This window comes from Alosa pseudoharengus, unplaced genomic scaffold (genome assembly GCF_046254945.1).
Source record: "Alosa pseudoharengus isolate Yale_2024_CS ecotype anadromous, Long Island Sound unplaced genomic scaffold, YU_APseudo_1.1 YU_APseudo_1.1_scf_11, whole genome shotgun sequence".
In the NCBI taxonomy this organism is placed as follows: domain Eukaryota; kingdom Metazoa; phylum Chordata; class Actinopteri; order Clupeiformes; family Clupeidae; genus Alosa; species Alosa pseudoharengus.
In genome coordinates, this window is record NW_027468576.1 from 35,309,222 (window position 1) to 35,334,288 (window position 25,067).

The 25,067-nt window shown below is 43.4% G+C and overlaps 3 protein-coding genes across 9 annotated transcripts in view; 1 reads left to right on the plus strand and 2 right to left on the minus strand.

The window, feature by feature from the left end:
• Window positions 1-1,448: 1,448 nt before the first annotated feature.
• On the minus strand, window positions 1,449-2,735 carry pigc (phosphatidylinositol glycan anchor biosynthesis, class C). The gene has a single exon (XM_076279050.1). The coding sequence runs from the start codon at window positions 2,733-2,735 to the stop codon at window positions 1,854-1,856; it is 882 nt and encodes a 293-aa protein (XP_076135165.1). The 3' UTR covers window positions 1,449-1,853.
• Window positions 2,736-5,038: 2,303 nt separating this feature from the next.
• On the minus strand, window positions 5,039-10,370 carry tmed5 (transmembrane p24 trafficking protein 5). Its single transcript, XM_076279051.1, has 4 exons — window positions 10,013-10,370; window positions 9,124-9,221; window positions 8,812-8,992; window positions 5,039-8,078 (listed from the first exon to the last, which is right to left on the minus strand). The coding sequence occupies exons 1-4, from the start codon at window positions 10,193-10,195 to the stop codon at window positions 7,860-7,862; spliced, it is 681 nt and encodes a 226-aa protein (XP_076135166.1). The 5' UTR covers window positions 10,196-10,370; the 3' UTR covers window positions 5,039-7,859.
• Window positions 10,371-11,704: 1,334 nt separating this feature from the next.
• The window catches only part of suco (SUN domain containing ossification factor), a 55,749-nt gene continuing 42,386 nt past the window's right edge, over window positions 11,705-25,067 (plus strand). For all 7 annotated transcript variants that reach the window (XM_076279042.1, XM_076279043.1, XM_076279045.1 and 4 more), the window contains exon 1: window positions 11,705-11,965. In XM_076279042.1, the coding sequence (XP_076135157.1) occupies window positions 11,913-11,965 (53 nt within the window). In that variant the 5' untranslated portion in view covers window positions 11,705-11,912. The remainder of the gene's footprint in view (window positions 11,966-25,067) is intronic.

Here is a 25,067-nt window from a genome sequence, read left to right on the forward strand (position 1 = left end):
GAGAGGGGCGGCCATTCGCATAAAAGGCCCAAGCAACATTCTATCCTGGCCAGGCCCTCCAGAGACTACGTGAAGGTATTTAGTTATAGCCTACACACGTTCAGGCGCATGGTTAACGCACTGAAGTCAAGATAAGTTGTAAGGTTAGTGGGTCATTCCGTGTCAAATCAGAAAAAATCCAGGAAGATTGTTGCTCAGATTTTGCTCTAAATTTGTATACCTAATAGGCGTAAACTAAGACCTGACTAACTTTTGGTGCCAAAACTAAGACCTGAAAATATACTCAGAAATGCCTTATTTTAAAGGCCATGTTTAGGCATTAATATCTTGAAAATTAGTATTCCTGCCCAAACGTAAGGTGGAAGACATGTCGGTATGAATTGTTTGTTAAAAGCTTGCACTGCATGTCCATTAGCTTTATACAAGGCCCTAAGTGAAAAACTGGTGATATTGAGGGTATTGTAAACGAATTTTTGTATTGACATGGCACCAATCATTATCTCGTCTGCAAATACAATACTTTATTAATGTTGTAGAGCCAATATTTGAGGTCTCTGCAACGAAAATCAACGTTTATAGTCATTTCGTGTATAAAGCACCAATATATGATGTAGCCTACCATGTCACATAGATACACTTGTTTGGTTACATTGTATACATGCATTTTGATTCTTGTCCTTGAGGCAAAATAATGATTTTGACTCTATTTATTTATTTATCTATGGTACAACATTGGCACTTTGTACACTAAATTCCCATAGATACATACTGTAGATACTTTATTGATCCCCAAGTTAAAATACACTGAGCTACTTCCACATAGATTTTCAAGTGCGTATGAGGTACCCCACATACCAATTTAATCCTATGAAAATGAACGAGAAACACAACCTTCCCTTGTTTAGTCCAATCTTCAAGCCCATTATATGTGGCGAGTGCAAATATTGGTACAACATTAATAAAATATAGTATCTAAAGACAAAAATAATGATATACAAAATGAGTACAAAAACAAGTTTATACTACCCTCTTTTTGCATATTTTTTCCAAATCTAGGCCTTTGTAGAAAATCAATGAGAATACCGTACAAAATGTTTAATAGTTCAGTCATACTGAGAACATGTTTGTCTTCCACCCTACAAAGTTTGGGCTGCCTATAAATAATACTTTTCATTATATTCATGTCCAAACATTTCTTCCCAGATAATGTGATATTCAGGCTGTAGGGCTGCAAATACTATGAAGACTTGAACAGAGCTGAACAGAAATATTTTACGGGCCTTTGTTTTTGGGACCCATTCTTGAACATGGTTTGCACAAAATCTGAGATGGTGCTGCAACAACCTTATCTGATTTGACATGGAATGAACCTAGTGACAGTGCAAATCATAGTTTTAGCCTGCATCTCCAAAACCAATATCAATACAAAAAATACATGTCACAGCAGGTACACAAAATATCTTTATTATTTTGCATTTTAAAAAATATGTTAAAACCCATTTATTTTCATGATTAATACTGAAGTTACTTGACGTGACAATATTAATCAGATTTTCTGTGTCCATACAAAAACATTTAGCCTAGTCTCTTGACCGTATTCTTTCTATACAGCAGAGTAGGCCTAAGTAAAATGGAAGGATAAAAGTCTCTTTCTTGGGAATGTATAGTGCATATTCCTGAGAACTGAGATGGCCTCAGTGCAACAATAATCCATGTCTACTTAAAACAGGTTAACCAAAATGTTTTTAAAAAGGGACAACTTGGTAGCAATCGTTTTAGTCAATTACCGTAAACCCTTCAGTGTCAAAGACTGTTTACAAGTGGCAAGTGACTTTGTTACTGCCCCCTCTGTCTCAGTTCAAAAAGTGGGAAAGGTCTTCTCGTATCTCCGCCTCGTCCCAGGGCCCGTGGATGTTGTCCTTATGCCTCTGTAGGCGCACTAGTAGCAGAGGGCAGATCAGGGTGAGTGTGAGGAGGGCAAATGCGAACAGCAGAGCTCCTGTAGGCCAGAGGGAGCCCAGGCCCATCACTCCACCAAATGACACCAGGCTGGCTATCCAGGGGAAACTCCAAGGGGCGTGCTCCGTCAGTCGGTGCAATAGACAAGGCCACAAAGCAAAGACCAGCAGGGCGCAAGTTAGCATGGCAAAGGTGTGGAGCGCCCCTGGCAAACGCGATGCCAGGCAAACGGAAGCAAACAGGGCTGCGTTTAGAGATAGGCTACCTGGGGGACTAGGCTGGGCATAAGGGAAGGACACCAGGTGAGCCAAGAGCATCATCGCAGACATGGCGTACACGGTGTCTGTGCTGACCGATTCAGTGAGAGTTTTCAGCACTGGGGAGAAGCCGAACGTGAAGGCCAAAAAGATTGCAGCACTCTGGAGATCGGCCCATGATGTCCGGTCATCGCTTCTGCTGCCACCCAGCACCTTGTAGAGTCCATATCCCACCAGGGAACTCAGCAGTCCGGCGGACAGTAACGTAGAGGGAGAGAGGTGTCCTTGCTCCATGTAGGACCACAGCGTGACAAACAAGGATACGCAAGACACCTGCTGGGACACGAGACCAGCCTCACGCACCACATTCCAGTATCGGTACTGACGAACTCCGACATTTCGCCTCAGATCTTCCAGGAAGCGGGGGTCAACATAATTGTCCGGGTATGACTGGCGCTCGTACAGGACTTTGCGCCAGGGGACTGCAGGGGGAGCACCAGGACCGCTATCGGCCCCCATCACCTAAAGAAAACGGTCAGACATTAAATGTCACTTCCATCGCCCATGTATAAACTATGTTTTGTGCCAACAGAGACTGATTTCCATCAAAACAGCCGGACATCACGAAAATAAATAGAAACCTTAACTGTACAACCAATAGCACAACATTAGGATGTTTAAAATAAGAGAGCTGTGAAACTGGAAAGACTGGAACAGTGCTAGCTCAATGCTAACCGGTTAACTTAGCTGGCTAACAACATATACTGTTTTTAACGCTTGGTGAAGAACATCACTCCGTAGCTTTTAGTTCGAGCCTTTACTTTCCTTGAACGTCGTGAAAACATTTTATGTGATAGATGCAAACAGTAAATATGAAGTACAGGAGATTATATTACCAGAGGGGTGGTTGTCCCTTTCTCATTTCCTACTAAATCTCTGTAGCCTACTACACGGAAGTGACATCTGTGTGAAATATAAAATGGTTAAGACGATATAGTGACCTCTGCCGTCAAGAGGTGGAATTTAATCAATATAAACCATAGTCATTTATGTATTACTTATTTACGGATGCATTCATGTCTTATTTCATTTTTCACTATTTTAAGATTAAGAACTATTCTTTTCCAGATGTCTACAGTGAATATTTGTTGTCCTGACCTCCAAAGTAAACTCTTCCAACCGAGAGGCATTGCAAATGTCAGGTAAAGGATTGCAAATTTGAATGGATGTTTTCAAGTCCTGTCATCCCTTGTCTCATGATGTTTTTTTGTGCACAAGCTATAACTCCATGATAAGACAGAAGACTTGGCCCAGTGCTCCTCATCCGATTGGTGTAGTCCAACCCAAAAACACAGAGACAACCATTCTGCCTACCATGGTGAGATTTTATACATTGCCTCACATTTGCACCCTTACAAGGACCATTTATTTGGAAACATGCAAAAGTCTGGCCATTTGGTGAATCTGGACAGACATTGCATCACTCTATATTGTAGTAGCCTCACAGAGAGTTGATCTGTAGCATATTTTGTAGTCTGTGATCTCGCAGAACCATTCTACTGTGAGGCAGACCATGGGTCACCCTGCGGCTGTGTACTACGGGAAGCTGCGCCGGGGCAGGTAAGGGAAGGGGGTGCGGTGGGGTGGACTGAGGAGACCATGCAGTTGATACCGTAGACAGTGTTTCCCCATACATTGACTTATTTGTGGCAGCCCACCACAATATCAACATTGACCACCACACAATGATTTTCCAGGTTGTGCTAAACTGTGCTTAAATCTGGTTAGCATCATAACCACGCTGTGCTAATTTGTTAAAAACTGTTGCCTTCAAGTTAATTCTGCAAACCAACCACCACAAATAGAATTCAATTCTGTGGGAAACACTGGTAGGTTACACGATCTCTTACCTGTCAGTGTGGTTGATTGTGTGCTGGGATATGTGGCGTGTGTCTCTCCTAGGCTGAGGCCCCTGTGCCTTGCTGTTGTCTCTGGCCCCACTATAGAGCAGTGTCGGGGTATAAGGCCACACTTCCACTAAAAACAACCAAATGCTCCCACCCAGAGGATCCCTCATAAAAGGTCAGAGACAATACATTGGGGGCTATTATATGTGAATTACATTACATAACTGTACTATTACAGTACAGTTATTACATCACACTTGGACTGTAAACTATGGGTGCGTTCGTAAATTGCCACTCTGAGCGCTCCGAGCACTCTTAACCGTTCGTAAATTCGGAATTATCATGTATTTAATCAGAGCTTCACACTCTCGGAGCGTCCAGAGTTGACAAACGTACCCCTAGCTCACATTTGTGTCTAGAGAGCAGTAATGACCATTTTGTGTTTTACTCAAGTGCTTTGATGCATTCCATGAAATTAAGTACAATTCATAAACACATTTTACAATATGTTAAGATATTTTGGGCAAAAACAGTGCTTTGAACATCAAATTGAATGAATCGAACTGAATTGTTTTCTACATAATTGGAAAATTAAGTTCTAGTATTGTTGGAGCAAAATATAACCTGTACCAAATGTCACGTATACTGAGTAGATCAGTTTATGGACAATAATAGAATTAGGACCTTTATTTTAGAAACTACAATCTAAACTTTTTTCATGAAGCTGTCTGTAATTCAACACAATTACACCAATTATTCTAATATAACGATTACAACACTTAACTGTCAATAGGACAGGTTCCTCATTTATAGTGAAAATGGTGGTGTGCTTACATTGAGGTACTAAACTAAGGTCATGCTTGTGGGATGAATTGGTTATGCAGAAAGAAATTACGTCAACTTCAAAGAGCGATATAAAAATGTCTTAAAAGGGTTTTATTATGACGATGGGATTCAGATGAGGATGGCTGAACCCACATAGTTCATCCGTAACAAATCCACAGGTGTTCCCCCAGATTTCTCTGAGGCAGTCCAGCAGCAGCCACCTCAAGTGTTCACAGCTCATGAAAACAAACAAAAAACACTGTTTTCCAAAACCTTGACAAAAGCAAGACAGTTTCTGTTAAGTTTAAAATGCACTTATCTGAACTTATAGTCTTAGTTTTACCATTTTCCCATTTATTTCTCCCACGAATGTCAGTTCTGGTAAGAAGTAGGAATTGGGACCTATTCAATGTTTTTACACAAGTTACAGAGGTTAGCAGTAGAGTAGCAGTTTTGCCAAGAGTCAGAGGTAGGACATCTGTGTGATCGCATCGACAGTAGTTACTTAGATATCTATTCAAGACACCAACAGCATGGGAAGACAAGTAACAGACTTCGTCCACTCGCCTGGCACGACACACCATGTTAAACTGTCAGCGCTTCACAACTTATAGCAGACACTCATCATCACTCCACAGCCATTATGAGGAGAATTATAAGGACTGCTCTTTTACCATCACTACCATTACAAGGGCACTTGGGACTTCATGCAAAATTATAGTTTCTTAAAGTATTTTATATGGTATCACACACATTTATAAATTCCAAATCACTAAACTAGTTTTATCATGTAGTGTATATATCATGTGAATACAAAAAGAGCACTCATGGTTCATGCTCTCTGACCAGTACTTGTCTTTTGTGCATGTATGTTGTTCTGTGCAGCATTTAGGGCATTTCCTCCTTTCATCCACAAGATGGCAGCATGGAGCAACATTTCATATGTTGATCAGAACAGGAGGAAAGAGACACAAAAAAGACCCCATTAAACTGCATTTATCCCTACTGTATTGTCTCTGGTACGGTAATATCCCGTCACACCACAGGTATCTACTACAAATTAGTTCTTTACAAGTCTTATTTATGGACAGAACTCTTGTGTACAGAATGTATTGCATGAGCCCTTGTTCATCAATGGGGATAATGTGACTAAATATTACTATGGCAACAATCCAAATTTGGCAATTTCAGCAATTTGTCCAGCTCACATCTAGCATCTAGCATTAACTTAAACAGAGCAGCAGTCAAAGAATCAGCAGTTAGTCAAAACATTTTCTGTTACATCCTTCATTGCTATGTTAGAGCTTGTGTGCTGTCTATTATATTTATGCAAGCTTGCATCATTCATTCAATCCTTATCACTCGACAAATATTAGAATCCTAACCAATGAACATCATAAATTAAAAACACTTGATCAACTGAGCACTCCACACCAAGAAAAAAAAAGAAAGTTTCAAGAACAGTTTCAGGTATGGCATGGCAACCAAGAATCTCCCTCAAACCCCTCCCCCCATCCTAAGACTGAGGAGTGGCGGCCATGGAAACACACATATAAGTATAGTAAGTATAGCCTCACTGCCACACAGACGTGACTGACAGACAGGCCCCCTGTGCCAAGGAGGGGGAACCTGACGCCCCTGTCAATGCCAAGCTGGAATGGACGCTGACCACATGTAGGTCAGGCATGACAACGAGATCAGTGACTTAGTTACAACAGGCAGACCTCCTTACCTAACCTAACTCTCTACCTCGACTCCAGCCAACAGCAGAGCCCTGCTGGCCAGATGAACGCCTCTATGCAAAGAGGAACCAGAGGGAAGCCAGCTAATCAGTTTGCAGGCCATAGGGACAAACAAGAACGGGTGTGGCGGTCAGTCGGTGTGAGCTGCCGGACCATGGGTGTCTGTAGGCGGGACCCACATTTAGACCACATTTGGCAATTTACATGTTAAGCGTAACATCTAAGAAGCATAATATAGAGTGCGGCTCAGTGCTACCATTAGGCAGGTGCATACTGCATATATACACTTGTCTTAAGGTGACAAGTTTCCCAGGATGACGTTCTACTGCAGTGCCACAACTCATTTTCACTGATGAGCCCAACTAAAAAAAAATCTCAGGATTGGCTTGAGCAATGAATGTGATTTTGCCTATAGGGCATGGCACAGAAATGTAAAAACGAGTTTGGGGCACATAATGAATGTGATTTTGCCTATGGCACAGAAATGTAAAAATGAGTTTGGGGCACAGCACAATGGCAGCAGCGAAGGTCTGAATGAAAAAACTAAGGTGTGGCACAGAAGGTGTGGCACAGGAGACGTAAGAAAAAACAACAAAGAATGGGGCAGTGCCATCGAACAGTGCCAGAAGACTATCCACATAAAATCCAGAAATGACTTTCCCCATCACCCTAATACTAGTATGTTCAAAAAAAAGTTTTGCATAATGTGTAAAAATTAAAAAAAAAAAAAGCTTGTTCTCTAGGTATCTGTCTGTATCGCTTTCCTAAGTTTTGTAACTTTATAACCCTCCGGGGACAAACATGATGAATTGATGAATGTGTAGAAAGCAAACACCAGCATAGGCCCCACTCTCATTACTGTCGGGTTGTAATGTGTAAACTGAAACAGTGTGTTGACCTTTCGGGTAGAAATATAGAAATTTGGGACTGATTGTCTTCGTCAGGTGGGAGTGGGGTAGGAGAGGAGGAGGAGGAGAAGAGGAGGAGAAACAGGAAGAGAGAGAACCCCCCATCCGCAGTGGCTAGGAGCAGCCAACCAGTAACCCTGTGTGTGTGTGTGTGTGTGTGTTTGTGTGTGCGCGTTACTCTTTCAAGTCTCTTGATATGACGCCAATGATGCCAATCGTCCCTCCCTAGCATGAGCAGCGCTGGCGAGCACACGCTCGGGTTTACGTCCGAGTCGCCCTCTTGTCCTCAAAGAGGCTGCGTAGCACGTACACCTGGATCCCAGACACCACCAGCATGATCACCAGGTTGGTGCAGGACCACACGTTGACCCGCTCGTAGTTGCTCTCCTGCAGGTTGCGGTCCCGGGCCTCGAAGGCTCGCAGCACGGTCTGGATCTGCAGACTCTTCCCAAGCCGGGCTTTGACGCTGTTTATTGTGGCCTAGAGGACAAAAGGAAGAGGCGGGATAATTAACAAAGGAGATTTAAACGGCTAAAGCACTTTAGATGGGGTTTAGGTCTTCCTACGGGTGTACTTGCCAAATACTTTTCTTGAATGAGCGCTGTCCTCTTTAAAGCTTGGCGTGCAAACCTATTTCTACAAGTGTAGTAGTAATCTATTGATAACAATCTACTGATATCTCATGGGACAACAGTGACTGAGGTTGTGTAATGTTTGCACTGCGACTCGCTGTCTCTGAGTCTAGCATGATATCTTTAACAGCTGCCACTGTTTACTTCCTGCCACTATTGTTTACTTTTGACAAATGACGCTAAATCTAGAATATCAATGACTATTTCCAGTATGGGAGGTATGGGGTATTCTAGGCATGTATTCTATACAGTTCAGGCCAGGACCCCATGTCTTTGAGGGAAGGCTGCAATCATGTCTGCATCCGTATGTCTATCAAAGGTCACAAATAGTTAGGTCACATTGACACCATAGACTACGCAAAACATTCACATGGCTGAAATACCAAAAACAAGGTGGTCAAAACCTCACAGCTTATTCAGTACACTGACCTTGGCTATCAAACATATCATTGACTGACAAAAACACACAGGCGCTGCTTTGCATTATCTCTTCAGAGATTGTACTTTCCCCTAGCCATCTGCAGCACACATGCTTCAGACGTGTAGTGATCCGGGTTTTGTGGATTCAAGAGCATTCTCACCATAATGTCTTCCAGCTTCATGTCGAGCATGTCGGTGCCGTGGACGTACTCCTTCCACTCCTCAGCGTTGTCGGTGTCGCCCATATTGTCCAGAATCAGCTCAAAGAAAATTATCTTCTCTGACACGGTGCTGAAGGTGTTGTCGAAGCAGATCATGTAGTCTCCGTCATGCGTCTCCACTCTGCAGGAAGTGCATGCAAACATGATCCGACAGTTACAAGGAGATGTGGGTACATACATGCAATTATCAACTGCAAGGATATGGATGTTTATCAGTAAATCTAGGAAGAAGAGTAATGTGCAGACACATACGTGTGGACTCCATCAGATTTCCTGAAGTCACTGGCCAAAATTTGCCCATCAGGTGATGACAGGTAGAAGTCCACATCTAAACCTGCGCCATCGAGCACCTGCGAAGCACAATCATATCATGCACACGGAATCAGAACATTACCCCTGTCCAATCAGCCACTACAAAGAGTCACTACAGACCACCACCTAATAAAAAATTATGGAGGCTGTCAGACTGATGATGCAAGTTTACCAATTCCGCTCTATGACAATCCTCAGTCATAAATTGAATATGGTCAAATGTGAACTTTATTTCGTCATCAGACTAAGCATTAACCAAGTGAAATTAAGGGACATTGGCCGCAGATGAAGCAATTCTGACATTTGACAATTCTGACATTTGACTTCTTACACGGACTTGAAAACACACTGGCACTCCTCCAAACTTGGTTTCATCAGCCAATAATTTGTCATGCCAGACTCTCACATAAATGCGATAACTTTTGACGAAGACAGTTAACCTAACGACATAGGATAATGTCTGACTTATACCCCTGAAATGACACGATTTCATGTATAAAAGAAAATATTGATGTCAGTAAAGGGATCCTCTTTCAGGATACTGGCCAACAGGTTAACCAATCCAACCACTTGTGTGAAAGCATCAACTACGGTTACTGGGCTAATAGTGGGCCAACGAGTCTATCTTCAGGCATGCCGTTTGAACACACAACCACACAAGTCATGGAGTAAGAACTTTTACAAAATGCAAAGTTAAAAATTAAAAACTGCAGAGACGTCAACAAACGTCAACCTAAATTTCATTAAGTTAGCAAGTTATATGACTTAAACTTAAAATGAATGACTGTAATGAATGGGAAATAAACTGAGCGAGTTAAACGTAGATTACCTGGTATTCAATCTCCAGGGAGGCGTCATTCTTCATGGTTTGATAGAAACATTCCTTTTGACCAGCAGGAAGAGTGAATGTAAAGTCACTGTCTAAAGACTGCGAAAAGCCAGCTACCAAAGAGTGCTTCGCCAAGAACACCACCGACAACAACAGTAAGAACACTCTACTCTCTAGTAACATAGTCTCACACGGATGTTACTCTAACTATTACACGAATAATACTCCAAAACATGGAATGAAAAAAAGCTACTGTTCCCAATGGACCTCCGAGTAAAGTTAACAAGATAGACGACTTAACACCATAGACAGTAAAAGAAAGCTTAACACCCGTCAAAACTTCTAGGGATGTACAGCTCACCGAAAGTCGAGGGGATGTTGAAACGTAAGGACCCCACGGAGAAGTGTGAGAATTAGGCAAATCGTAATGTTGTATGGTCTAAGTTATAAGGTAGCAGGATGTGCTATATGTAAGTCGAATATATCAAATTATTATGAAATACATCCAAATCTGTGATTAAATATTTATGAATTTTACATTACACTCAGGCAATGTAAAAGGCAGCTATTATGAAAGGTATGACGGGAATTGTTGTTCTTTGGAGGACATGTCAAAACTTTTGAAGATGTGCATAAGAGAGGCCTATTCAAATGTATTTTTCACAGCAAATATCGAAATAGCTTGATTTCAGTTCACTTTTTTACTTGGTCAATATTCGCCACATGGTCAATATTAGCCTACATAAAACACATCTGAGTAAGGGTAGCCTTTTTTTTAAGTGGACATGTAGTAGTTAGGTGTTGTGGTATACTGTGATCAGCTTCAAATGTTAATACGTATCCTTGCCTATTTAAGTGGGTATACTGAGATGGTGATGATTTTTAAGTGGGTATACTGCGTAGTCCTGCGTATCACGTCGTAGACTACACCACTGCAATATTATAAAATAAGACCTGATTATGTTGGCCGCGCTGTGGTAGTGTCAGTCTGGCATTTCCATATAATGATGGAGATATTGACTTGGTGGCTAGATATATAAATTTATAAAAAAATATCTATAATCTCTAGCCACCAATAGGTTAGGTCTTATTTTTTCTATTTCTTTTACCTTCGAAGGTGGGCTTTAAGGTTAATAAAGGTGGTCCTTAAAGTAAAACACACACTTTGGGGAATGTTAAGATGTAGGTAAGAACTGTCAGATCATTTTACTACTGTTGGAATATTTTAGCAAAGAAAATGAGGATAATGTTTTGTAGATGCTACACTGAAGCGGGTACCTGTTGTGTATACCTGGATCCGAATGTACTGTCAGAGCATCATGTTTAGAGAAATTTAAAGTGGTCTACTCCAGCATGAATACCCTCACCACTAGGCGGTTTGGTGTCTCACGTTATTCCACGTGCATATACAGTTAGCACAGAGGTACATGTCATCATCACATGAATCCCTGTTTGCTGATTGCAAAATCATTTTGTGGTAGATATTTAGATTTGGCTTTCTTATCAAATGCTGACGCGTCCCATGACTGTGCCTCCAACTCATCTTGGATCAGGGATGTGGGCGGGGTTTTTCTGAGGAACGTCACAGCTCGGCCGCCGCTGGCTTGTCCCATTGGCTGAGAGCGCAACCGCAGCAGTGCTAAGCACAGGAGAGCTAGTGCAACAAGACCAGTTACAGAGGAAAGCAAGCGAACGAGCTGTTGGGGTCTGATGTTGCAATATTCATACAAGGAGAATATTGCTTTTGTGAAGTGACACACACCCCTCTTATTTTAATATTTTTAAATACTTTACGTGGTTGTTGATAAATAACAGCTCGTTTGCGCTTCTACTGTTTATACCCTGTTAAAGAGACAGAAATACACAAAAAAGCGAGGATGTTGGTCCCCGCGGGAAGATAATGAAGAGGCTGCGCGTTTTGTTGGTGTGCCTCATTGTAGCTCTCCTGTGCTGGTAAGTGAACTCGAACTTAATGATATACCTCGCTTGTAAGAAAGGGACATCTTTAAACGCACACCCACGACATTGTATTGCTGTAATTACATTCACATACTGAGGCAAAATGTGCTTGGCTTAGTTGTGTGAAGTGGTGTTTTGTCATTAGCCAGCTAGCTTTAGCCAACCGACTTGAGCTGAAGGGGGATGCAATGTAGTACAAAATGTACTACCAGTAGTGGGAGGATGGCGACTGGATCTGAACTGGGAGAGAATTCATGTATTGAAACGAAGCTAATTTTTGGAAGTCGGTTCATGTATAATTTTAATTTCAGCCATTTTTTCCTGTCACACTTATTTTGTGACCACCTGGGATTGTTCTGTCTGAGCTTTGGTTACAGCCCAGCTATCTTGTTTACCAATGCTGACAATATATGAATGTTTATTGACAACAAATGATACCCTATCTAAGATTTACACTGAGATTGGCATTAACAAGTATAACCTCCAAGTCCATCTAATTCCAGTAAAAGAGATGGTAAAACAATTTCTCACCAACCAACTTTGTCAAAAGAGCTTTTGTTTGGCGAAATACAGGTTTCTATCTTGCACATATTCACTCCTAAAAAATATGATACGAAAAATATTGAAAAATATTCATCAGCTGTAAAGGACCATGACTCCTCTGATAAACCATGTAGGGTATTTAAATGGCCATTGTCTTATACACATCAGTCTTTGGTGGTGGATAAGTAGACCTAACCCACCTGGATCACAGGTGGGTTTAATTGGACTTTGTCTCTACCTTATAAGTGTCTACTGTCCTGGTGGCATGTGGAGGATGGACAGGTGGTGGATTAACCCAAGTTGTGCGCTCACTAAGGCAGGGCAGGCACTGACGCAGGCCTCAATACCCAACATGAGCCGCAAGAAAGCGATTATGACCACAGCCAGCCAACGCTACTGCTGGCTGTAAGAGAAGGAGTGCAGGCCAAGCTCTTCTGGAGTTTGGTGCTAGTGCTGGTCTGGCCTGGCCTGTTAGGTTTCTACAAAAAGTTCTTTGGGATGTTTTTCTATTTTGTTGTTTCAGACTGCTCTGTCGCAGTGCCATCAGCAAAATGTAGCCTAACTTAACATGGAGTTGTTTAGTGTCTGCATCACTGAATTGTGTTTCTCTGTTAGTATACAGCATTGAAATGTATGATCCAACAGTGCTAGGTTATACATCTTAGTGCATGTTTGTTTTTCTCCACAAACCATTTGAGGTCTGTATGTGCCATTTTGCTGCAACTAAATGTCCCACTAAGTGGGTAAGTGGCATGGTAAACTAATATGAATCTCTAAGTGGCTTTTCCCCTAACTTTTCCAATCAAATTCAGGGGACTTAAAAAGCCAGCTCTGCTCGTTCAAACATGCTTGTTCAGTTTGACCTACTTCTTAGTCTTAAGAGGGAGACCGGTTCTAGACGTGCAGCAGTCTAAACACATATCCTACAGCTCTTGTTGAAATGCCACTCACGATAAATAGGTCAGGAGTGTCCTTAAACATGTAAGGTACATGGCATGAGATTTTGCATACCAACTGAGGTGTGATTCTTTGTGTATGCTCAGGTGCAGTATAGGTCTGCAGTGTTTCCCATCCATTGACTTATTTGTGGCGGCCCACCACAATATCAACATTGACCACCACACAATGATTTTCCAGGTTGTACTAAATTGTGCTTAAATCTGGTTCATCATAACCACGCTACGCTAATTTGTTAAAAACTGTTGAATTCAACTTCATTCTGCAATCCTACCCCCACAAATAGAATTCAGTTCTGTGGGAAACACTGGGTCTGTAATGCCTCCTCACCCCCCGCACCCTAAAGGCTATACCGGAGCAGGGCTATGTCAGGCAAGCCCTACAACCCGAGTCTTTCTTTGATCACTCTTGAACCCAAATACCTGCAGAGGCACATACTTTCTAGAGAGGAAGCTACACCTCCTATTCCTCTTTTAACACACACGGGGAAGCAAATGAATGTGGGTGGGTTAGTAACTGTCTGGTTCTGTGGTATTTTTTGGACTGAATAACTTTATACATCATCATACAGGCTAATACATATGATGCATCACCAAGTACTATTTTCAGGAGCCCTGCAGGTGTGTTAAGAGGGGTGGTGTCCTCTTCAAATCCTTAGTCAATTTACACATCCTACTAGCTTTACTGAGATTGAGTGTTCCTTATAATTGCTTGAAGTGCATGGGTTTAGTGAAGTTTGAGCTGTAGACTGAAAATGTTTATTTTCATCTGTCATCTTAATCTTTATTCTGTGTATGTGTGTAATGCTCTGTACAACGCTGCCCACCCCCACCCCCCCTTTGGTATACAAGCATACATTTAATCTTATTTCCTGAAATTTTTTTTTTCTTCTTCTTCTTGTTTTCTGAGCTGTTTGTTGAGAGAGTTTATCTGCTCTTCTGTGACTACTTTTATCTCATGCTTTCTTACTCTTCCCTCTGTCTGTGTATCTGAGAGACAGTGAGAGAGAGGGCTCAGAGGGGGTTAACGTCTCCAGAGCTGTGAGCCATTTCTGGCTGCTGGGCCTGGCTGTGCTGTGGGAAGTGGATAGGAGAAGAGCACAATGGCTGCTATGGTGGCCTTGGATAGGTTTTGCTCAGGCATTATACATCTGTGCTGTCGCTACAAGGCCCTCGATGCTGCGTCTGCACAGAGATGTCTTACTATTCCCTCTTACTATTCCCTTTTTCTTCTTCCCTCTTTCTTTCTTTCTTTCTTTCTTTCTTTATTTGTAAGCAAAGTCAACTACCAAGCTTGGACCATTTCAATTCACAACAAGTCCAACAGAGACTTGCAGAGTCCTGACCTCAGTCTTTTAAACCACCCTTGCCAGATTTAACACCTTTGGAATGAGAGTGTGGTTTTGTACAAGGGTAAATCCAAGTGTTTTTTGTTGGACTGGGAGAAGTAGACTCCTATCAGTTGTTGCTCCTCTTTCCACTCTAATATGGGGGGTTTAGGCAGCTAACCGCATGGTTGCCATGGAGACCTCTTTCCTGAAGGACCGGGTTAATGGGTTCATGACTGTCCTTGCTGACATTATATACGTTGAGCCTCCTATAGGTTGCATGGTATTGTGGTCCTGATAAAGAAAACTGTTTTCTTAGAATTTTCTGGAAACTTATCAGTTAAAGAAGTAATCAATTTCTTCTAATCTTAAGTGCATCAGTGTTTTTTAGGCAATGTAGCCTAATCAATCACTATTTTTGTAGAATTTTGCCGCTTTGTTTTATGCTTGGTTGTACCTTGAAACTTCAACTTCAGGTGTCATGTCATGACTTTGTCCTTTTTTTTTTTTTAAAGAACCTCATGCTCCCCAGCAGGCAAAGGAAAAGTTTGACTATCTTTGTGACCTATAGATGGAGGGGGAGGGGTTATATGTTCCCCTCCAGAGTAAACATGCTTTATTCACCTCTCCTCTGACATTAGAACTAGGGCAAAGGGCAGAATGTATAGCTAAGTTTCAAGACCAGTGAGGTGTCCTACGAGCCGTTGTGTGTGTGTTTACACATAAACTGAACTATGCACCTCCAAGACCAGTTTGATGATTATCTGTCGAAGCTATATAGTCAAGCAATGTAAAGAACACAGTGTTCTTTTTCACCCTTCCCCCCCCCCCTACACAGAGAATGAGCAAGGAAGTGAGCCCTCCTCGGACACAGTTCCCATTCAGCGTGTGTGTGCGCCACAGGGAAAATCCGGAGCTTTTTAAAAATTACAGATGGTCAATTTAAATAGCTAGTTCTACACATAAGCTTAAGTTTTTGTTTTTGTCTTACATCTTTCTCCAAGACCAAATGAGGTAGCAAGCGAGAAAGGGATCGGGTTTGTTGTTGAGGGGATGGGAGACATTTTGTCAGCTTGTGCTGGAGCTATGTGTTTTCATTGGCAGTGGTGTGAAGGGCATAGGCTCAGCATATGGCTGGAGCGCACTGGTGTGAGAGGTAGATAATCATACTTTAGGCTAATGCTCTCAGTGCTTTATTTTACTAAGGTGGCGAGGCCAGCTACAGTAAGTCCCCATCACGCCAAGCTGTTGCATAAGAATGATGGCATCGGTTTGGATAATCACTGGACATGGAGAGTTTAGACTCTGGATGAAGCTAAAAACTTTGCCTATGTGTGCTTGCTGGGTTTGTCTGCCGGTGGTAAGGCCAATGAAGGCAACTCCAGGGAAAACCCCTAACCAGCTAGGTCCCTTGTGGTTTAAAACTTGTCCTGTGTCATGGTCATACAAAGCAGTGTTCGTAGATCAGATTTTTTAAGCCAATGGAAACTTTCCTAAAGGTACTTGCAGACGATGATAATTAATCACAAGAAGTGAATTGATGCTGATTGTTGTTGGCAGTGCACTGCCATATTAACGATTAGAATGCAATTCAAGACTCAAGATGAGTAAAATAAGCTAATGATGCTGATGAGCGTTTTTGTTCAAGGTTTCACGATACACATTTTAACAAAGAAATGGAAGCAGTTTGTTTACAGCTAGCGCTGTGGCATTTCTGTGTTACTCCTAAAACATGACCTTGTGGTCGCGTGTTAAAGACCCCCAAATTCAACGTGCTCATTGCAGAACCAACAGAAGCACTCTGTGTGTGTGTGTGTGTGTTTGTGTGTGTGTGTGTGTGTGTGTGTGTGACTGAAGTCATCGGAGGGGCCCCAGCAGTGGAAAGCACATCCTTAAAAAAGCAGTTTTGACAAACCTGTTACATAACCGTGCTCCTCGTATTCCTGCCTGGCATGGGAGGTCGTTGGTGGCCATGTTTATTAGGCTGTCATGAGCCCCAACTGTCTTGGTGGCCTGTATGGCTAGCAGTTAGCTGGTCATTCCTTAACTTCAGCAGCAGGTACTGCCACACCGGTGTGACAAGAATGTTGTAACATGAACGTTCTAAAGAATATCTGGGTTCATGGAATTTTAGGACCTTAAATTGTTGCAGAATGGAATCTTTGTGCATATTCACAAAACTCCCCTGCTAGAAACCAGTGGCATCTTCAGTAGAGGTTGGCAACACAAGGAACTTTTCTTTTAGAACTACCCATGACATATATGACCTCATAGCAAACTAATTTCCCCTTGAGCATTCTAATGTTTTGGATGCCAGTTCTGAGCCACATTTTTTTTCTTCTGTAAGCTGTGCCTGTGTGTTTCCTTGTGTTTTGTTTTTATTCCCGTCCTTGGTGTAGCTATCCTCTAGTGATTGATAAGGCATCTCTGATATGAGGTGGCCCTGGCATTTCCTCATGTCTCTGCCATGCTGACTCTGCAATGTCACAGGGCATTTTCGGAATACTTGCAACTCAACACGGTATCATCTTTCCTAATTGAAGGGCGCATAGTGAAGAATGCATTGAGTTATAATGGATTCATGTTCAGGCTAGAAGGCTGTTTACTTGCCCATACATATACTGTACAGTAGACCAATGGACTCGTATGCAATTGGTCCTAGAGGCCATAGGGGCTCATTTCAGGGGCTATATGGTTCTAAGGCCAGATTCGTAGACCGGTTGTGTCAAGCATCCGGCCCCTGAAATGAGACAAGCCTCATATAGAGCAGGATCCTTGTGTTTACAAGTTAAAATGTGGCAGTTGATCCATTGTCTCCAAATGTTTGTCACTGTGAAATGAATAGGCCCACAACTCAAAACAATGAATTTCAAATACGCTGTGCATATATCTGTGTAATCCAAAGGAGAAACAGGTAGCCTGTGCATTTCCCTATTTGAGTTAGCCTGCTATCCCCATTTCCGTACTAAATTGATCAGTCTCAATAAAGGTTAACTATGTGTTTCCATAGCATATTTCCGGTGTAGTGCGGATGTGTGTGTGTGTGTGTCTGTCTGTTTCTGCCCTTGGCTTATCCTGTAGTGGTGTGTCCTGTTGTGGTGGTTTCAGTCACAGGGCTTGGGTGTGCATGTGCGTTTGTGTGGGATCAAACAGCATTTCCATCCTCAACCATATCCTGGTCCTATGATGGCATGGCAAACAGAGTGAAGGTTTGTTGACTATGCAAATGTTCCCAGAGCTCTGTGTTTATGTTATGAATTAGTGAGGCAGTTGCTTTTAATATGTCAATTAAATGTTTCCTGTCTTATTTGCTTTTAAGTTCACTTTCCTACACACACACACACACACTCTCTCACACACACACTCTCACACACACTCTCTCTCTCTCTCTCTCTCTCTCTCTCTCTCTCTCTCTCTCTCTCTCTCTCACACACACACACACACACACACACACACACACTCACACTCACACACACACACACACACACACACACACACACACTCTCTCACACACACACACACACACACACACTCTCACACACACACACACACTCTCTCACACACACACACACACACACACACACACTCTCACACACACACACACACACACACACACTCTCACACACACACACACACACACACACTCTCACACACTCTCACACACACTCACACACACTCTCACACACACACACTCTCAAACACACACATACACACACTGTCTCTCTCTCTCTCTCCTCTCTCTCTCTCTCTCTCTCTCTCTCTCTCTCTCTCTCTCTCTCTCTCTCTCTCTCTCTCTCTCTCTCTCTCTCTCTCTCTCTCTCAGTCTGTCACATCCTTTATCCCAGCGGGCCCTCTCTCACTGGGACGGGGCACCGTTCAGACATTTGCAGTATGATTAGTTTGATTAAGTGCGACAGATCCGGATGGAGGCCGCGCCACCCAGCATTGTCCGTGCGCTGCCAACCATGTGGAACATCTGAGCCCTGTCTGCGGAGTCGACAGGTCAAGCGCCTCTGGGCAGACCAACACCCCCAGGGGAGCGGCACACAGGACATCAGGGCCGAGAGAGAGAAAGATATTAAACAACCCCACAGACTATGCTGTAAACACAGACAAAGTGAGAACTGCAGTGTTTCCCATACATTGACTTATTTGTGGCGGCCCACCACAATATCAACATTGACCACCACACAATGATTTTCCAGGTTACTACTAAAAATTGTGCTTAAATCTAGCATCATAACCACGCGCTAATTTGTTAAAAACTGTTGCATTCAAGTTAATTCTGCAAACCTGCCACCACAAATAGAATTCAATTCTGTGGGAAACACTGTCTGTTTTGGAATGATTGTGAGATCGGACCTAAACATGCATCCAATCTTAAGAGTCTCACTCTTGGCCCCAGCCGTTGCGCAGCTGGCTGGGGCACCTGCACTGTGCGCCGGCGACCCGGGTTCGATTCCCGCCCCGTGGTCCTTTCCGGCTCCCGCCCTGGCTCTCTCTCCCTCTCGCTTCCTGTCATTCTCAACTGTCCTATCAAAATTAAAGGCATTAAAAAGCCCAAAAAATATATACTTTAAGAGTCTCACTCTTAAGCCGTCAATGTTTGCTAAAGTGCCTTGTGGTGAAGGACTAAATTATACAGCACTGTCTGTCTACCCTTTCTGACTCAGACCCAGAAACCCCAGAAAGATTCAGATTCATACACCTTAACCAAGTTGAGTCATGTGTGGAAATTGGTGGCTGTCTAAACTGAAAGTGAGGTTGTTGCGTGAAACCTGAAGCTTTGATTCCCAAGTCTGTTTGTGAATAAGTATGCAGACTCTTTTGTTACTGGAATCTGCTATTTGGAAGTTGGGCTATCCTTGTTATGATTAAACTTTTGTGTAATTTGGATTTTATCCTTGATATAATGAGATCAGACATGTCATTAGATAAGAAACGTCGAAGCATTCCCGTGTGGCCTTTCCTTGGAGGGAGATTCACCTTGACTTTAAACACTGTTTACTACCTCTCTGCTTGTAACTGTATGAACAGTCTTAAGAATTGACTTGGCCCATGTAGCACTGGCTAAAATATAACATGACACAAACGGAGCATTCTGTTGCAGATTGTAATGTAAACACTGATGATGAAGTTAGCTCTTAATGTACAAAATATATTTAGCTTGACAAACATGGCCTTTCAGTTGGGGAGATTGAGAAAGTCCTGGGTCTGTGGCTGTGTGCCCCTTCTGTCCAGTCCATTCCAGTCCCTGCTCACTCTTTAGACAGAAGGAGAGGCTTTCTTTCTTCCAGGCCCATCCCCCCACAGCTGAAAGCTTTTCAGCAGGCTCACCAAACAACTGCACAAGCGCTGAGCTTCTTCGCACACACACCCTCCACACGCACACGCACACACTCGTTCACACGTATCTCACATACTCAGAGTGTAGAAACCATTTCTCAAAACCCGTATACTTTGAAGTACAGTTGGGAGGAAAAACCTTGAGGCACTTTGTCTGGAGTTGTCTTTGATTCTGACCAAAGATTCTAGAACAGAGCTCTGTTCTGGAATCTTTGATTCTGACTCTGACTCTGTCGAGCGTCTGAGAATAGAGAATGCAAAGTGAGCATTGTGGCGGTTTGGAAATGAGCGTGCACAGCTGGGCTGGACTCTCCTTCCTGATATGCAAGACATGCTGAGCACTTTCTGTGGTACCAGATCAGCTGCCCCATGCAAATACACACGCTCAGCTGAGGCCACCCTGTCCTTACTCCTATGCAACTCATAATGTAGGTTTGTGCTTTGAGACCATATGTGGACTTGATGTATGAATAAGATTGTAGATTACCATGCAAGTTTGTGTGTGTGTGAATCTCTTCAGTAGCTAAATGCAATTTTCCAAGCCTCATGCAGTAAGTCAACAACATAAACTTGAGATGTAATTCCAAGGATTTACCAGTGCATGCAAATATAAAATATCAGTTATAGATACAGATAATGCCAGCACAGACATACTTGCTAGGGTAATCATAGTGGGCACTATGAAATATGCAGTGTATCAACAACATAAATAATGAAATCTATAACTATATATAATGTGAGTGTGTGAAGCGACGTTAGCATCCTATGGTGGCAGCAGTGCCATGTCATGTGCGCGAGAGACGCTTTATGCTCTTTTACCTTCCAGCAGCTGCAGAATCCCACTCATGTAAATGTTTAATGGGTTTATGTCCCCCCGCTGGGCGCACATAGGCGGCCAAGAGGCTCTCTACATCGCCTCTCATTAGATCCCATGACTGCCTCTATCTCTCACACACACACACACACACACATAACCCCTCTGCCCCACCCCCGTCTCCCAGAGCTGCAGGGCATGTTTCCCATGTTCCCCTGTGTTTCCCTTATTCCGTGGTGCTTCCTCGACCTTGATCCCTTTTTCATAGGCGTCCGTGAGGCTGCCCGTTGTTACATCTTCCCTTGATCCCCAGTTATCGCTGACACACAGAGCAGGAAATGTCAGCAAATCAACACAATGTCTGTAGACCTGTTTACTGTACTTCGCTGTGTCAATACGTCAGACTGATGTAGTCCGTCCAAATTCTTGAGTTTTGGAATCTCTAGTCACTGTTCTGCTGGTAGCCACAGTTTACATAGTGATCACACATGACCACTGTGTGGACTTCCTTTAGTTTGAATCCACCCTCATGTCCTGCTATCATAAATATAAGTTGATATAGTGTCCTGTTGAAGCCCTGACACCTGTCGTGTGCGTGTGTGCGCGTACGTGTGTGTGTGTGTGTGTGTTTAACCTCAATCTGGCTTTACCTGTGGTATTTTGCAAGTACACAGTTTCAGGATCTGGGGCCCATTGATGTTCTCAGGTATGTGTAGCTTTGTTGCATCATCACCACGGTGACTCAGCGCCATTTCAGGCCCGTAGGGTCTCTCCGCTCTACTGCTGTCAGTTGTATAGTGGGTGAGTACTAGGTACACGTCTATCAGTGTATCAATCACTCACTCCCTCACTAGTTACGGCCCATAGAATGGCCTCCAGGATAAACACCAGCTATTGTGTTAGCCTCTGGCTGTCCCATTGTGCAATTGCCAGGTCCTAGAAGCAGGATTAGGGGCTTGACTGCTGTACCAAGGTTCAGACAAAATGACCTAAAAGATGTCCTTTGGAAATGGGGGGAGGAGGGGCTCAAGAGTGATTGAGTATCTTCCCATAGCTCAACAGGTAGAGCTAGGTCCTAGCCATGCCAAGGTCATGGGTCTCATTTCCAAGGAGAACTCATACAGAACTACAAATAGAGTGTGTGTGTCCTGTGTGTTTACGCTGGTGAAACACCACTGTAGGAACTGAGCTGTAAGCTGAAAGTCTGCTGGGACTGTTGTTGTGATGAATGTGCTTGGCTTAGATCTAAGTGTGATTTGTCAGTTCATATCAGTGTCTCAATTGGTAGAGGTCTTTCCTGTCACTACTGAGGGTTTTATGCGCTATTGAAGACTCTGTCTGTTTACTGTTCCCTGGTGTGACGGGGCCAGCACCTGCTTAGAGACGTGGCAGAGGATGGAGTTGGCAGACAGATTGCAGTGGCAGATCAGTGCCCATTTTGCCAGCAGGGCATTCAATCTGTTAAACTGAGGCCACCTCTCTGCCAGCATTGTGTGTGTGTGTGTGTGTGTGTGTGTGTGTGTGTGTGTGTGTGTGTGTGTGTGTGTGTGTGTGTGTGTGTGTGTGTGTGTGTGTGTGTGTGTGTGTGTGTGTGTGTGTGTGTGTGTGTGTGTGTGTGTGTGTGTGTGTGTGTGTGTGTGTGTGTGTGTGTGTGTGTGTGTGTGTGTGTGTGTGTGTGTGTGTGTGTGTGTGTGTGTGTGTGTGTGTGTGTGTGTGTGTGTGTGTGTGTGTGTGTGTGTGTGTGTGTGTGTGTGTCCGCTGTTTTTCCACATGAAAAGCATTTTATTTGTTTGGCCTTTGTCAGGGTTAATTATACCTCTTGGTCTATCCCAGTACAGTATCTTGTCATAGAGCATCACACATGGCCTCTGTTGTTTTTGTGTGTTGGTGTGTTTGCTGCCCATATTGTTTGGTCTTCGGGCTGTTGATCCTGTGGAAGCAGGATCCTCTGAAGCTCTTTGGGCACGTTGCCCGCTGACTTGACCGGCAGGAGGGACACATGTCTTTATCCAACTGGGACAGTCTGGGCCGCTCAGAGCTCCTGCAGCTTTTGTTTACTGCTGGGCTTGCAAGGTACACCATATATGTGGGCCTCAAGTGTGTGTGTGTGTGTGTGTGGGTGGTAGTGTAATTGGTTTGGATCTTGGCATATCTTCAAAGGAGATCAACCTTAACCTTTATTCTCAGCAACAGGAGCCTAATTGTGATGTGCCGGTATGCAAAGGTGTTTCCCATGAGGGACAAGATGGAGTCAGTCACAGCCTTTTCAAAAAACATTTTGCATATAGACTCCTAATATTTACCTTAAGCTCTCTGAGTACAGGAAAGCTCATGGGACCAATTAGTCTAACGATTTGAGCCAGAGAGTGTTCAGCTGAAGCAGCTGCTCTGAGCCTCTTTGCTGTCTCAGCAGGGCAGCAGATCCTAACTTGAGTCCCTCCCGACAACACTGACACTGACTTAAGGGTCCATCTGAAGAGAGATCAGATGTCAGCAAGTGTGATGACTGTCAGTGTTCCTGTGTTTTTGTTTGTTTGTCTCCCAACACCTATGATACAAAGTTATGTGGTAGTTATGTAAGTTATTAATTACAAAGCATTATGTCAGCAGTTGAACACACAGTCCACGAGTGGGGGATGGGGGGTTGGCTTCTTTGATGAGCACAGAACACTTTGTTCTCTGAGTCAGCACTGAAGAAGCGTCTACAAAATCAATACAAGTACATCTGATAAATGGCCGTCATTATGGAGACGAGTCCATTTAGTGTTCCATAGGAACCTCTCAAAGCTTTACTGGAGCATCACCACAGGCTGCCCAGCTCTTAGCTTGGTTATTTTTCCACTGGTGAACGGATGCACCTTCTTAATGAGGGTTTAATGGTGTGCCCACTCAGTGTGTTGGTGATGAGAGCCGTGGCAGTGTCGCAATCCAGGGCTTGGGGTGGTGTGCCACATGAGCTGCTGTTCCCTCCTCTCCTCTCCTCTCCTCTCCTCAGCTGAGGTCACGTCAGCTGCCCAGCGTCCTCTGCCACAGCTGTTGATTTACTGAGACCTTGGTGTGCCCAACCCCCTTCTGACCTAAGAGCACTGACTTAATATGCTGGTGTGGATGTTTGGCAAAGGGAGCACATGTATTTTAACTCCCTTTTTACTGTAACACACTTGCACATGCGAGTACACATGCATACATACATGAACAAATATGAGAGTCACATGAAAGAGTGGTGCATCTTTACAACCATTCACATCCTATGGAATAGAACCCTGGCTGATTAGAATGAATGCAGTCGTTGGAATAGAACCCTGGCCCCATTGGATGTTTCTTATCAGCACCTCTGGTCTTTCATTGACCCACTGGGTCAGGATGAGAAGGTGGGTTTGGGAGGGGAATGTCTGCACAACATAAGTGTTGAAGCAGTTGCCATGCCAGGTTTGCCATGGCCATGACCAGTTAGCCTTGTTTTTATGTCCTCTTACCTGGAAAGCATTGACTCATACTTACTTCTCATCCAATGCTGTTGTTTGTCACATTGGATCATATTGGATCTTATGGGAAGGATTATTCCTGTTGTGATTTTTATTCCCTCTCTAATTGATTGATTTGTTTTAGAGATTTGCCTGAGTAATACAACAAAATGTTGATCATTTGCAACCTGTCATTTGCAATCATACAGCTTTGTCTATCTATCTATCTATGTTCATATCTTCATTCAGATTCCCGTTTTCAGCTTCATGACCAGATCCTGATCTTGCCTGGCTTCAGCGGTTTTAATGCCAAAATGAGATTTGACCATATCTGCATTGAGCGCGTCGCATCATTGATACAATGGCCGTGTCCACTGGTGTGTGGTTTCCCACGCCCTGCTCTGGCTGTGTCCAGTGAGGATGCTACTGATGGCTGGGGAGGGGATTACAGAGGGATAAGCAGGATTTGATGGCGATGGAGGCCGTTTTCTATCAGGAACGTTTTTCTGCCGCTGTCGGTCAGATGATGCGTGCTTGCATGTGTTGCCTGCCCGGCCTTGCCTAGCCTCTCTTTGGTCTCTCCTCCCCCCTCGTCCGGTGACGGAATGTTTTTGTCTGGCTGATGCGCTGCCCTACTTTTTTAGA

Coding starts and splice junctions, on each gene's coding strand:
- pigc (XM_076279050.1), bottom strand. CDS start 2,735: ATGGGGGCCGATAGCGGTCCTGGTGCTCCCCCTGCAGTCCCCTGGCGC.
- tmed5 (XM_076279051.1), bottom strand. CDS start 10,195: ATGTTACTAGAGAGTAGAGTGTTCTTACTGTTGTTGTCGGTGGTGTTC. Junction 8,993..9,123: donor AAATCTGATGGAGTCCACAC/GTATGTGTCTGC, acceptor CACTTCCTGCAG/AGTGGAGACGCATGACGGAG. Junction 8,079..8,811: donor TGAAGCTGGAAGACATTATG/GTGAGAATGCTC, acceptor TTTGTCCTCTAG/GCCACAATAAACAGCGTCAA.